The sequence below is a fragment of the Pygoscelis adeliae genome, unplaced genomic scaffold, assembly GCF_000699105.1.
Source record: "Pygoscelis adeliae isolate BGI_AS28 unplaced genomic scaffold, ASM69910v1 Scaffold461, whole genome shotgun sequence".
NCBI classification, from domain to species: Eukaryota; Metazoa; Chordata; class Aves; order Sphenisciformes; family Spheniscidae; genus Pygoscelis; species Pygoscelis adeliae.
This window is the reverse complement of record NW_008824029.1, coordinates 206076-220595: the sequence shown is the minus strand read 5'-3', so window position 1 is coordinate 220595 and position 14520 is coordinate 206076. Positions and strand designations below refer to the sequence as shown.

The following is a 14520-nucleotide window of genomic DNA, read 5'->3' as shown; positions in this document are numbered from 1 at the left end:
GGAGCTGTGTGCAGCATTGCCAAAACCTGCCCAGCCAGGCAGGGAGATCTTTCACAGCAGCAGCTTGTGGGACACTCTGCTGCAAGCACCAAGCAAAAAACCAACCCTTGACCTCTCCAGCCCCTTTGCACTCTGTCTGTGGCCAAATCTCTTGGCGGAGCCAGCAAGGAGGCCCACGGCATGACTCGCTGTGTACCACTGCGATGCCTGCTCCTGCCATGGTCCCTGTAGCAGAGGGGAGCACATGTTTTACTGCAGATGGAGGAAAAACTTGGCTTTGTTTGGAAAATGAATGGCTGGAAAGACACAGCTGAGTTGGAAACATCACCCAGCTTGGGCAGAGCCTGTGGGCATTAGAATGAAGAAGTACCAGATTGTTTCTTGCAGCTTGAATGCTGCAGAGTAACAAGGGGTGGCCCGTGGCCGCTGTGGGTGCTGGTTGCCCACGCTGCGTGGCCCTGCTCTGTCCATGCTCTGCAGCAGCTGATGCAAAGGTACCCCAGGGGTTTGCTGAGCATCCCAAAAATGCTGCACTGGGTGTCCCGTGGGGATGCTGCCTGGACCCAAGCCGAGGGCAGAGCTGTCGTGGGACCAGTGGAGATGAGTCACGTGAGGCCACGCGGCGGTAGGGAAACCCATCAACTTTAGCTTTTAAACTGTGTCTACCCAGGTTCAGTTTTTGCTTTTTATATGTTGGCAAAGGGCTGCCGTGGTCAGACTCCAGGTGCTTTAGAAAGACTGAAGAGAATGATGAGGGCTCCTGGTTTTGGTGGAGTCGTGACTTCTTTTTCCAGAATTTCTTTTGGGGATTTTGGAAGTGAGGGGTTTTCCCTGCGTGCCCCAGGCAGCAGCTGGCACGTTTGTGGATAGCAGGTTGGGGGCTCAGAGGTGCTTGCTCCTTCCACTGGAAGCGGAGGCTGAGGTGGGTTTGAGGGTCTGACAGTGGATGTGACCATGGTGTGGCAAAAGGGTTGGTTCAGAGTGCAGAGAGCTGCTGCCAGCAAGCTGGGGACCAAAGCAGAGGCATCCAGCACAGGGACAGCATGGAGTAAGATGCAATCTTCCTTCTTTCCTTCTTTTTCTTGTTTTCCCTCTTTTCCTGATGAGGTGTCACAGCTGGGGAAACCTCTCCTGTGCTCCCCAAACAGGGGCAGCCCATTACAGAGATGGGGAGCAGCCCTTTGTGAGGGCTGGGGCCTGGGATAACCATGCAGCAAAGAAGTAGCCCAAGAGACCTTCCTGAGCCCCACCTGGGAGGGCAAGCAGCACTCTGAGTTTTGCCTCCAGGCCTGTGGGAGGAGGCATATCCTGATTTTAGTCATTTGGGGATTGCACAGTGCTGAGCTGCACCACCGAGCTCTGCCTGCCTCTGGCAGCCCAGCGATGATGACGTCCGAGGCAATTCCCCAGGGCCCACGGCCAAAGGCACTGGTCTCTGCCCCAGTTAGTTCATCTGCGGTTCTGTGAGGCCTGAGGTCGGGGGACTTGGACCTGAGAAGGAAGCAGGGAGCTCGCGTTTGCTGTTGTGCTGTCATGATGTTCCCTGTGACTCCCACCTATTGCTTTCACAAGCACCAGGCAATGAGAGATCCTGTGGTCCTGCCCAGGGTGAAAGAGACACGTCGGTTGGGGCTCGTCAGTGTTTGGGAGGCTGTGATGCAGCTCACGGACCTGCCGGAGGTGCCAGCAGAGGCTTCCTGGCCACTGCCAGTTGCTGGATGGGAAGGTGAAGCTGCTCAACCACGCAGGTAACGTGCTGCTGTGTCCTGCCCCATGCACTGAGAAACGTGGCTGTGGTGTGACGGTGTTGGTGGTGTCTCTGCTCGTGCAGAGGTGCACATTGTGGCTGAGATAAGGTTCACAGAAATGTGATGAAATACACCATGGAGAGGTTTGTTCAAGCTTTTTTGCCCTCTTTTGGATGTTAAGTGGTGTGCTGCTTTGAGGGCTGCTTGGCGTTTTGGCTTAAAGCAACCTGTGTGTGTATACGTTGATGTGCAGCAGTAGTACACGCAGGAGATGTACTAAGTAGGCTGTTCTATTGGACACCCTTGTGATGCTGGTTTTTAGGTATTTGACATGAAGAACCGCTGACCTCAGTCCCTTGTGCCCCACCATCCCCTCTCCCACAGTGGCTGGTAACTGATGAAGAAGTTTCAATTTCCAAATTGCTTTATCTTTTAAGCGAAAAGTATGTTTTCTATCTGTTGGTTGTTTCCCAGCAGTGGCTGTGCAGAGCACTTACTGTGAGTTACTTTTCTTACCACGTTGGCGTCGTGGGGTTGGAGGTCTGGGGGGCTTTGCTGCTGTGAAGTGTGGCTGCACTACTGGAGCTCCTTCCTCCACACTGCAGGCAACGTGCCCTGCTCACTGGCTTCCCCCTGTGCTACCCCTGTGTCGAAGCACAGCTTGACAGATCCCATTGGGGGTGTTCATAAAAGGTATTGCTTTACAGTCTCTTTGGGGGTGTGTGTTGAATTATGGTAGAAATCCAGTAGATCCTTGACCCTGACTGTTTGGCAGAAACACCCTTGGCTGAACCCTGTGGCCAATTAGGACTTAAATGTTTGGGGGTTTTAATGTGCTTTATTATCCAGCCGTCCTGGATATACAGTAGTTATGCTGCCTTTCCTTGTGTGGTCCAGGCTCTGGAAGGATCCTAGGATGCTTTGCAAGGGCTGGCGTGGTGTCCCCCCACAGCTCTTCAGGGCACAGCTTCACATTGCGCATTGTCTGGTGGGTGCTGGGGAAAAAGGTTCGGACCCCCACGCCCCCAGACCGAGCCACCTCCCTCCGCTGCCCTCGTGTCAGGTCCAGTGGTTGCGTGGCCCCAGGATGAGTCAGCTCACGCCACTACTGAGTGCTGAGGGAGTGTGGGTGGACTGGGTTGTTGTTTGGTTCGTACCAGACCAGCTCAGCTGACTCATCCCAGGGCCACATGGCACGTTTCTGCTGATGGTGTTTCGAGTTTTCTGTTCCAAAGGTTACAATTTCTGTTCCCAGGTGACTGCCCAGACACCTCCCCAGGGTTTTCTTTCCCTCTGCTAGTAGCATGGCAGCATCCACTGATGGCAGCAGCAGGAAGGTAAAGGTAGGAATAGGGCATCACCTGGGAAGAGCTGATGTGGGCAGAGCGTGCGGGATGCCGGTCTCCCTCCCCCTTTTCCTCATTTTCTCCCCAGCAGTAGAAACCTTGGTCACACCATACAAGGTTGCAGTGTTGGGCTTGGACCACGTGTTCACAGCGTGAGCGTAACGTAAGTGTGTGGAAGAGAGGTCTGCAAGCAGTGAGGTTCCTCAGAGCTCCTGCAGACTGACCTGCAGTGCAGCAGCTTGTGCTGGAAGATGGGGGACTTCCCGGGAGCCCAGTGTGTGGCTGCCCTGTGAGGCCACAGCTAATCCCGCCAACTTCCCTGCTCTGCTGGGGACTGGAGGTATCACTGAGGTCCCAGGACCTGAAGAGCTGATGTCTGTCCCCTAAGCAGCCCATTGATTAGAGGTCTTTCACTACTAACTATATGGTGAGGATCTGAGCAGGGAAAGCAATGACTTGGAGGTGTATGGCAGCGGAGGTCATCTCAGGTGAGGAGTCTCAATATGCAACTTCTCATTTTGGTGGCGTTGGCCGTCTGTGTAATTGTCTTTGTTCTGTCCGATGGGGGCTTTAAATATTTTTGCTTATATTGTGGAGGCTACGACGTGATCTGGTTTGTCAGTCTTTTTATTTCACTGAAATAAGTTGAAGTATTTGTTTTCCCTTGGGTGTTACTTGGGTTCTGTACTCTGTTTGGCAGTCCTAGAGGTTTTAATTTTACAACTAGCATTTTGGAAGTTTTAGAGGTTTGTTTTTACTTTTGTTTTAATTAAATTGCTATAACCTGGGGGGAATCTTTCTGCTTAATTTAAACGGAAAGCCTTATGCTGAGTAAATCTAACATCCCTGTCTATCTGATGGTTGTGCTGTTCAAAGTTTTGACGTGAAAAGTTAAAATTTGACTCCAGGCTTGAAAGTTTGCAATCATTGACTGCAACAGGCATGGCCAGCTCTGTGTCGTAAGAGGATTACGTTAATCTATTGTTTGGGAGGGAAGCTGAGATTTTAATAGACTCTATTCCATTTCTGCATCAAAATAATTACTGTGTGAGAGGAGAGGAGAAAAACATTGGAAATAGAAATGCCCTTCCTTGGTGCATGTGGGTGTATGTCATTGGACCCTTGGGCTGCGGCTGCTGAGAATGACTGTGCCCCTCCGAGACAAGTGCCTGGCTCCGGGTGGCCCCATGTTCCCCTGAGGGGTGCAGCTCTTATTTGGGGAGGATGCAAATTCCCATGGGATCTGAGCACTGTGTTCTCCTGGGCAGCACAGGTCCCGGGGCTGAGCAGCCTCCCCACTGTGCAGACCCCTGCGTGCTGGGCTGGGTCTGCTGCTGGTCCACAAAGGTCCGGGCCAGTTTGGGTCATGAAGCCCTGGGAAGGGGAGCTGCTCAGGACCATGGCGCCGCGTCTCTAGGATCAGTGAAGGGCTTCATACAAGACGGAGGGAAGCTCAAGGTCATTGATGAGTAATTTCCCAGAGGGGTTGTTGCAGTTATCCAGAATTCACTTCAAAGCAGGCCACGGAGAGTGCTTGAAGGGAGCAGGTCGGAGGCTCATCCTGCTTGTTCTGGTGCATTTGCATTGGTGACCTCCCTTGCCTGGCAGTTAATTGCATTTTCGTCAGCTCCCTCTCCAGCCCACGGCTGCTGAGTGCTACCTCCTTGCCCTGGTGAGCCCCTGGGAGGGGTCACCCTGCAGCCCGGCTTCAGCTCGGGCGGTATCCATCAGTCACAGACATTTTAGGAAGCTGCAAGCAAAGTGGCTGGGGTGAAGGAAGCAGCAGAGGCATGGTGAGCAGCCACCGTGGTGTGTACAGGACCAGGAGGAGTGGGGAGAGTACACACGAAGTGAAAACTGCGCAGCCGGGTCTTTGCACCACAGGTTGGCAGCTGGGCACAACCTTTCCATCCCTTTCCTGCCTCTCCTGGTCTCTCTCTTTCTCCAACCAGACTGCTGCTCCTCCTGGTACCTTTTGGGAACGGGAAGGAGATGTCCATGGGCAGCCTGGGGTGTCTTAGGGGTTGTGTGCTGTTAAGGAAACCCTTGTAACAACACCCATAGGCTTGACAGCGGGGAGAGAGGCTGCTTGTGGGGAGCCGGGCGTAGGAGGGAGCTGCTCCTCATCAGAGATCCAGACAGGCACAAGTAGCTGTTTATGAATGCGAGCAGTCATATTGATTGTAGTCCTGTGACTCTCCCAGCCTGGAGACTGCTCGCTCCACATTGATTATTGTTTTTTCTAAAGACTAACAAAGTTTGCTGGGCTGTAATTGCAAGAATTATTCTCCTTTCCATTTTCTGAAATTCTTGATCATGTTAATGAGTTTTCCAATTTTTGTTTAGAGTTTTGCCAGGGCTGGTTTTTAGGGGAAAAAGAACAACTGGTGAGTACTGAGCTGTGTCTGTTCCCAGGCTGGTTGAAGATGTGGGGATGGGGATGGCATATGCCCTCTTTGCCCCACTTGGGCAGAGTCTGGGGGTTTTGTGTGAAAGAATCAAGCGAGTTTTGGGTGGATCTCCAGCATTGGTGGGGGGCAGAGCCAAGGTGCCCACGTATGGGCACGGTATGGCACAGGCAGCACCCCTCGCCTGTAAGATAGCCCTGCCAGCTCCAAATGTCCTCAAATTATTCTGCCTTTGCTTCTCCTTTTGCTGTGTTTCCTCCCATCATGTCTGTCGTGGTTTAACCTCAGTTGGTAACTGAGCAGCACACAGCCGCTCGCTCACTCCCCCCCTGTTCCACTACCCTCCCACCCTCCCCGGTGGGATAGGGGAGAGAATTGGAAGAGTAAAAGTGAGAAAAACTCATCGGTTGAGATAAAAACAGTTTAATAATTGAAATAAAATAATGATAACAATAATAATAATAATGTAATAATGATAATAATAATACACAAAGCAAGTGATGCACAGTGCAATTGCTCACCACAGTGCAATTGCCGACCGATGCCCAGCCAGTCCCCGAGCAGCGGCCCCCCCGGCCAGCTTCCCCCAGTTTATGTACTGAGCATGACGTCACATGGTATGGAATGTCCCTTTGGCCAGTTTGGCTGTGCCCCCTCCCAGCTTCTTGTGCACCTGCAGCTTTCTCAGTCGGTAGAGCATGGGAAACTAAAAAGTCCTTGGCTGGTGTAAGCATTACCTAGCAACAACTAAAACATCGGTGAGTTATCAACTTTGTTCTCATCCTAAATCCAAAACACAGCACTGCACCAGCTACTAGGAAGGAAATTAACTCTATCCCTGCTGAAACCAGGACAACGTCACTGTTGATGTTTTATACTTTCTTCAGTCCATTCAAACTCAACAAACTATTTTTTAGGAGGGACCAACCAATTTTCTCTCTCTTTTTTTTTTTTTTAGCCAGTATATAAGAGCCCCTGTGACTCCTTCAGCTGGCTGTGCTGCTGTCTGCTTTTTCCTGCCCTTATCTTTCCCCTGCAAGCCTGAGCCAGGTTTTTGTGCCGCCATCAAGGAGCGGGCACCAGGGATGTCCTCGCTTTGGGAGGTAATTGTCCCTGTGTGTACTGTGATTTAACTGCACAGTGTTGCATGCAGGGAGAACCTTTTTAAGTGGGATGAAATAACTTGGCAATTCCCATCTATCTGGGGGGTTAAAAAAGGAATTGAATTTCATGAGCATGCACATCCTATGCTGCTCTGAAAAGGGATAGATGCTGATGAGCTGCAGCAGGTGGGTGACCGGATCAGCACCGGCGTCTCTGTGGTGGGGGCTGCAGCTACCTCCATGCTGCCAAACTGACTGGCTCTTGGTGGTGGTTACACCTCTGCTTCCCTGGTGCTTCTGTGTGAAGGCGAATCTTGAGCCAAACTCAAGTAAATACTCACTTGCACCAGAGTGCTTTGGCCCCCTGCGCTTCACCCTGTGGGTGAAGCTGACATCCCTGCTTTTTCAGAGCGAAGGGAGGGATTTTGGCAGGCTGGAAGCAGGGTGCCACCAGCTAGGCTTCCAACACCCAGGGCTGCGTTTAGGTGTTGGATGCTACAGTGCATCTTAACTCTTTACTGTGGCTAATGCCCGCCCTTCTCTCTGTTCGTGCACAGGAGAGTGGCCCAAATTACAAAAAGAACGTGTCTTTGAAGCGTCTCCCTATGTAATTCAATGCAGTTGCCAAGAATGAGGATATTTTAACTAACTTGGGCAGCACATCTGGATTTGCTGCTGGAATTAGAGTAATTTGTGCTAAATGAGTTCTAATGCAGTGATGCGCCGGGCAAATTACTAAATTGATGCAACTGGTTTATGCTAGGTATTGGCACTGAAATTTGTATGTAATGCAATATAACTGACAATTAAAGAAAGTGCCTAGTTAGACTGAAATTATAGAGCCTCTCATAGACTCTGCTTTTTATTACAGCTGTATTAAAATGTAGCACTTCCATAGGGCTTCACAGCTCTGCCAGTAAGTGTGCATTAGTCCCAGGGCTGCACTGTCTTGAGGAGTTGGCCTCCAGAAGTCTCAGGCCATGTTTCTCCAGGGCTGTGGGCAACAGCAAGGACCTGCGGTTTGTTGTGCCACTGCGGGCTTGCGTTTGCACGTAGCACAGGTATATTCATTTGGCTTATGCTTCAGGGATGGTGCAAAAGCAAAGAAGTCTTATATTTGCAACTATTAGTCTTCTTGAAAAGTTCTCTGACCCAAAACTGGTTTTAGCAGAGATGTGTGTTTGTGTCTCTTCTGTTTGATGCTCTTCTGTTCCCTCCCTTCCCCGAGGCTCATTGGTGTTGCTGTGGGTGCACAGCAAGATCAGCTGTGAGGGTGCTCCAGGAGGCTGAGCTCAGGGGAAGCTGAGGAGGGACTCACGGCGTGCCCTGGCCGGGGTCCCTGAAGGCAGAGGAGGGGTGGGCTTGCCAGCTCTCCTGTGGGGAGGCAGACCTGCAGCCTGTCCTGCTGCACCCCGTTATTTAGCTGTGGTAGGTTTGAGGCTTCACCAGCACCCAAGAAGCCAAGTGCAAGTGCTGTACAGCTGGGGTGTAGTGCGAGGAAGGGAGCACAGTGCCACACATCTGGGCACTGGCCACCTGAGCTGTCACAACGCGCTTTTGTCAAATGCTGCCAGCGCCCAGGGAGGGACTGTAGCACGTGGGTGCCTTGAGCGCTGCTGCAGCTGCTTCCAGGAGAGGGGGGCTGTGCTCAGCACCGCGCGGCTTCACCAAAATGCTTGTAGCGATGCTTGGCAAACTTCCCGGGAGGTGACTCCAGGCTGAAGTTCGTTTTTCAGTAAGTATAGCAGCTCTGTTGCTGCATCTTTGAGTGTCCCCCTTGACCTGATGGCTGGAGGTGTGAGGTGGTCCGGCGGGGCTGGGAGCAGAGGAGGGGGGCTGAGTTGTGGGAGTGCCTCTGGAAGGGATGGAGGAAGCAGCTAGAGTGGGGTAAATGTCCTGCCTGTGGCCAGCCTGTACCTGGGTGCTATGGCGGCTGCTTTGGGCTGGGTCTGAGGCAGTGGTGGCCTGACACCCCTCGTTCCTGCTGCACGTTTCTTAAATGGAAGTTTTTGGGTAGGGAGTGCCTTGCACAACAGTGTGCTGATAGTGGTCTTAAGTGACTGTTTCTGTGCCTTTGTCCCTTGAAAAAGGGGTCACTGATTGACGGGGTTTTATATTCTCATTTTGCATGATCTCTGCATAATGCACCATGTTGCACTGATACTGTCTTCTGGTCCAGCCATAAATAGGATGCTTACAGAATTATTTTAACCTCATAAAGACCTAAATGACTTGGGAACTTGGAGCTCTTGTATAACTTCGCAATGTAATGTTTTAATAGGGGTGTGTGTGTCCTTTTTTTGGCCTTTTGGGACATTTAAAAGTTGCTAAGAGTCTCTTGTGCAACTATGTCTTAAATCAGTTCATATTTGCATTTAACATGTTTCTTTGTGTCCACATGGTCATAATTGGTTTTGTTCATCCTGTGAAATAATGTATTCCAATTTTATTTTTATAACTATCCTGCAACGTTTGATAGGACTCTGGTACACTGGGTTAACTGGTTGTGAAAAATGGGGGTTCAGTCACTGTGGGTGTATTTAAAAACAGGGTGGAAGAATTTTATTTCCTAAACCCCAAGAGTTAGTGCTCAGAACTTACCTTGCCCTCCAAAAAAAATGGTGATTATCAAAATTCTTCATTATTGGCTTCATTCATTCATGTGAGGCTTGATAGGGAGCTGATGCCTGACCTCAGTGGCCAATTTTCAGCAGTTTGAAAAATTCCTGCCCAAAAAACCTTTGAAGTCCCATGGTGCTTTCAGCTGACTGCCAGGTAACTTGGAGAAGCTGGTTCCTCCCCAACTGGCACTAAAAGAAGGCTCATGAGAAATCCTCTCCAATCTGACCCGAGGGCACAGCTATTCCCTGAGGGATTAGGAGGCTTCCCCTCACTCAGTTTATGGGATCTCGGCAGATGTTTTTCCCTTTGGGGGAGATGAACTCTGACCACAACAGATGGGAACTGGAGTACCAGGACCCACACAGTCCTTTTTTTTTTTTTTCCCCCGAGCAATGGCTCTGGGAAAGCTCACCCTTTGGCCATGGGACATCTCAGGATGAGCGGGCAGAAGTGCCTCCTGCTCCAGGCTCCGTCCCTGATCAGCTGCTCAGGCTTTGGCTCCTCCTTTGGCCAGGCTCGCTGCTTTTCTAGACTGTTCTGCTATTGTCACTGCTTTAATTTCAAACCTGCTGTCTGGGACTCCACTTACGCATCTGCATTGCTGGAGGACCTCAAAAGAGCTAGCAGTTGCTGCTCTCCAGGTATCAGCCAGACTGGGAAAGGGCCACGTGGAAAGGGAGCCTTAAAACAGCCAAGGCTTTCCTTGTAGAAGGTGGCTATTCCCAGTATGGCTTAACTCCTTGTCTTACCTACTTCCCCCTAGACACTGGGTACTTGTGAGCATCACCTATGCTGTCCTCAGGGGAGGGATGAGCTGCTAAAAGCGGCGGAGAAGGAGTAATGGGGTCTGCATCAGCTGTCGTCAAGCTGATGAGTGGCTTAGGGACGCAGCTCCCCAGAGGAGCCAGAGGAAGGGAGAGTGGGTGTTTGTAACTTGTGTCAAGTGGTTTGGTGTGGAGGAGTGAAAGCGAAGCCCTGGAGAAACAGGGCTGGAGTCCTCTGGCACTGTAAGGAGCTGACAAAGAAGCTGTCAGCTCTGTTTGAAGAACGCCCTTTTCCTTCTTCCCCGCTTCTGCCTAGCCACGCTTGGGAAGTGTAATGAGAATAAAAGCTGCCCGGGAAAGCCACAAAGATGCAACAAGATATTGTTTGCTCACCCAGGGTTCAGGAGTACAGTGACCGGGGGCTGTGAGGAGTCTCCTGGCAGTGGTGCAAAGGCCGCCTTCCAGTGCTGTCCAGCTTGTCTCGCCGTGCTGGCTGGACAGGGGACCCGGCAGAGATACTTTCCAGTTCAGTGCTCTTGGGCAGACCTAGGACTTGTGGTGTTTGAGGTTGCTGCAAAGTAGCTGTTACGACTTCTGCCTGAAAAAGTGTTGCGGTTGTTTGCAAGCTGGGACTGGTGCCGGTTCCCATGTCTGCGATGGCTTCACTGTGTTTGGAGAGTTTTGAAATGGGAAATGCTGGTCTCTGTGGCCCGAAAAAGCGTATGTACAGGAATGTGTGAGATGGACCCAGACAACCACATGGTTGTGTTTATGGCTTGGGTTTTTTTTTCCCTTCAAAATGTCTGCAGACAAAGGTGTGAGATGCTTGTACAAACGTCTTGGTGATGGTTGCACAGGGGTGGCGATGTGTATGGCAGTGCTCTGCATTACCCCAACACAGAAAGTCCCAGCACTGTATAGATTTCCATTTTTGCTTTAACAGTCTCCTCCACAGCTCCTCTTAAAAAAAAAATCAGTTTGTCTCCTGCCTTCTACTATTGTGTTTCATTCTACTATTAAGTGAAAGTGGGAAGCTGACTTTCGCATCACTGAGTATGTGGCTGCAAGCCCCAGCACAGCAGACTGTTAATGTGAAATTAGAGATATTTCAGCAGTATCTCAGCAGATTGCCTCTGCTGCTTAATGAAAGGCGCGGAGCTCTTCTGGGAGACAGACTTGTGTGACAGCCCTATCTTGAAGGGCTGACCACATTCCTTGAGCAGGGAAGGGCCTGAGGGCTGTTCCTTTGCCTTGGAGGAAAGGAGGCAGCCTTTCCCTTGCCCCAAGTCACCAAAGGAAAACCAGAGACTAAAACGCAGAGGAGAGACATGGGAGCTTGTGCTGCTTCTGCCCCAGTGCAGGTTGTGCTTCCAGCCAAATGGGTCCCCGGTGAGCCTGGTCCAGAGGACTGGGACGCGGTGGGGGGGCTGTGGCACAGTAATCCCCTCTGGAGTATCACTTTTTGATCACAGATGGAGGTGTCCCTGGAGCTGCCTGAGCTTTCAGGCATTGGTACCTTGAATCCCACCACCCCCAGCTACCCAGACATGGGGTTTCATGGAGGCAGAGGTTCCTCCTGCTTGTTTTCCAAGTGCCAACACTGTTGGGCTCACAAAGTAAGCTTTGCAGCCTTGCAGGAGGCCTGATTCTTCTGCAGAGAGCCGTGGCTTCTACCTACCTGCCCAGGATGGGATTGCAGAAATGTGGGATGTTCCTGGCTGTAGGGGTGTCCCCCATGCGGCCGGGGTGCTGGGGAAGACTGACTTGCTCCTTGGAGTGTGTCCATCAGTCGGTCTGTCTAATCCTGCTGCTTTTTCTACAGTCTTCCAAATTGCCCTTTTGTCCCCAAACAATACTGCTTTGCAAATGCCAAAGGAGGATCCCTGGGGCAGCATTGCTGCTCCTCTGCCCTCCCATCAGGTGGTGTGGAGGAAGAAGAGAAGAGAGGGATTCAAATTAACCTCGCTCTTCCTCTCCACTCCTGCTGCCCAGCCCAGCCCCTCTCCTGTTGACTTTGCATAGCTCAGGAACAGATAACATCATCTCTGCCAGGTAACCGCTGCTATCCTCCTCCAAAGGCATGCGTGTGCCTTAACCCAGCTGCTCCTGAAAGAGCCGGCGTTATGCCTTTCCTCTCTAGCAGGGAAACAAGAGTTGTCCCCTTCTGTCTCCCGCTTGTCTGGTCTCCCCCTCGGCTGCTTTTCCGCTGCCTCCCAACAGCCCCCTCCGCTCTCCTCCAGCTCCTCTGACCTCCTTTGACGTGTTGCATTTCACTGCAACTGGTAACGGGGAGCTGATGAGAGATAAGAGGGGTGACAGTGTTACCGGCTCATGCTGCGCCTGAAAGAGCCAGCAAGCGGATGCTCTGCCTGTCGTCTCTCCGCAAACAAATCGATTTTTAGGAAGCGCCGTGGACCTCTCCCCGGCAGCGGTGGAGCCCATCGGAGGGAGAAGGTGGGAGACGAACGGGGGGCGGCTGTGCGGAGCAGCGGGTAGACAGCTTTATTTTCCCTGGCTGTAAGAGGGAAGCAAGCCCGAGTTCTCCCCTCCCGATGTGTGAACTGGAGGGAGAAGGTGCTGGGGGACTGTGTGCCTGCCCGGCGGAGGGGTTGGCAGGGTCCCCCATGGCCACGGGGGCCCCCCCGGTGCATCGCCAGCCCACCGCTTTGTGCGCAGGTTTGCACCAGTTAGCTCTGTTTTGCTGGGATGAATGTCAGTGCCCGGAGTGGGGAGGCAGGGAGTGGAGACGGGTCAAACAAATTAAAAGACCCCCCGCGCCCCCCAAGAACCGTGGGCAGGGATGGTGATGGTTGCTCTGAGAGTCACAAGCAGCTGGCGAGGGCGGGCGGCTGCCCGGGTGACCGTGGGCTGTGGGGCTCGTGCTCCGCGGGGTGTACCCAGCTGCTTCAGGCTTTTAATTCGGAGCGGGAAGCTGAACCAGAGCCTAGAGGAAAAGGAAGAAAATAAGGGAGGAGGGAAGTGTGGCTCGGCAAGGCACACAGCAGGTTTTCGGCAGCAGGTGGTCATCCCTCGTTGTGAGCAGGCTGCTTCAGTGGATGGCTCAAAGCAAGGAAATAGCAATGAATGGGTTTTTGTTTATTTTTTAACATGGCATCCACAACAGCGGTATCAAGAGGATGTGAAGGTAGCTTGCTGGTCTGCCAGTTGAGTTAACGCTGGTTTTCTTTTGCTGTTTCCTTGAGGGTCTCTTGGCATGGCTGTGAGTTGCCGTCAGACATCCCTTCCCCTGGACGCACTTCACTGACTTAATCTGGCTTTGCTCTGTGGGGCTGTAGTGAGATTTTTTTTTTTTTTGAAGCCCTTGTTTTTCCTCCGCCCAGCTGGCGTCAGGCACTGAGGATGCAGAGACAAGTGCTCCTGACAAGGGGAGGTTTGGCAGTAGGATTTCCCTTCAGGTTCGCAGCATCCCTTTATCTGCTTGCCTGCTGTAGAAAGGCTTTGTGCTGGAGCTTGGGGAGCAGAGCCCACAGGTGACCTCTAACTGGATCAGACTTGCTTGCTTTAAATGTTCCTCTCCTTGTGCTCAGGTGTTTGGTGACAGGCTGGAAAATCGTGTTAGGTAGGTGCTGCGGGAGGCTCCGGGGTGCCTTCTGCTTTGGAAAACAGGGAGGGAGGAAAACTGGTGAACTCTGAAGAGCCGCAAGAAGAGCAAGCGGGGATCCTCTCCACCTATTGTGCTGGTCTCTGTATGCCGTAAGAACAGACCCTTTGGAAATTCATCTGAACAGCTGATTTCTCGGGATTTCTCATCGCCTTCTGATCCAGATAGCATCCCCTTGCCCGGCTGAGGGCCACCACAGCCACCCTGGGCCACCTCCCCAGGGGCCAGCTCACTCACCTGCCAAGTGGACACTCACCGTGGGGGCTCGCAGACCTGTGCCATCACTACTGAGGGATCTTTTCCAGCAGGCATTATTATTATTCCCCCCCTCCTTAATTCAGCTCTGCAGCATCGCACTAAAATAAGCATGCAGATGCTAGCTGCTCTTGTGCAGCCCAGCGCCTGCGTTTGGCTTGGGGAGGCAGGGCTTCCTACCCTTGAAATTTGAGGGATTACCGTGGAGCGCACTGTGGACTGTCCAACAAGTAATTCCTGGCTAAACTCCTCCTGTCTTGTGCTGTCTCTCTCTCTCTGACTCGCAGCGCTCCCTTCCCGGTCCCATGGGCTGACGGAGCGCGTGGGGTAGCGAGCACAGCCGGGGTGTAGCATGCATGAGCGTGCGGTGGGACCGGCGCCCAGGGACGCAGGCGGGCGCGTGCTCGGACGCTGCGGGGGCCATGGCTTCGTTCGGGAAGCTGACGGAGTACTTCAGCCTGAGGAAGTCGAGGACAGAGCTGCGCTCCGGGCAGCGGGGCCGGCGGAGCGGGAGCTGTTGCTGTAGTGTCACGGAGCGCAGGTACGGGGTGGCAGTGGCCCGTCTGTCCTGGTGCCTCCGTGTGTGCCCAGGGGGCTGTGGGGTGGGAGATGCAGTCCTTGGTGCTTTGCTTTCCCTTTACCTCTCCTGGGG

At 52.5% G+C, this 14520-nt stretch overlaps 1 protein-coding gene across 1 annotated transcript in view; it reads right to left on the bottom strand.

Moving 5' to 3' along the window:
• The window catches only part of LOC103919695 (chromosome unknown open reading frame, human C16orf59), a 93411-nt gene extending 79516 nt beyond the window's left edge, over positions 1–13895 (bottom strand). The window contains exon 1 of the mRNA XM_009327244.1: positions 13870–13895. Coding sequence (XP_009325519.1) covers positions 13870–13895 — 26 coding nt within the window. The remainder of the gene's footprint in view (positions 1–13869) is intronic.
• Between the last annotated feature and the right edge of the window lie 625 nt (positions 13896–14520).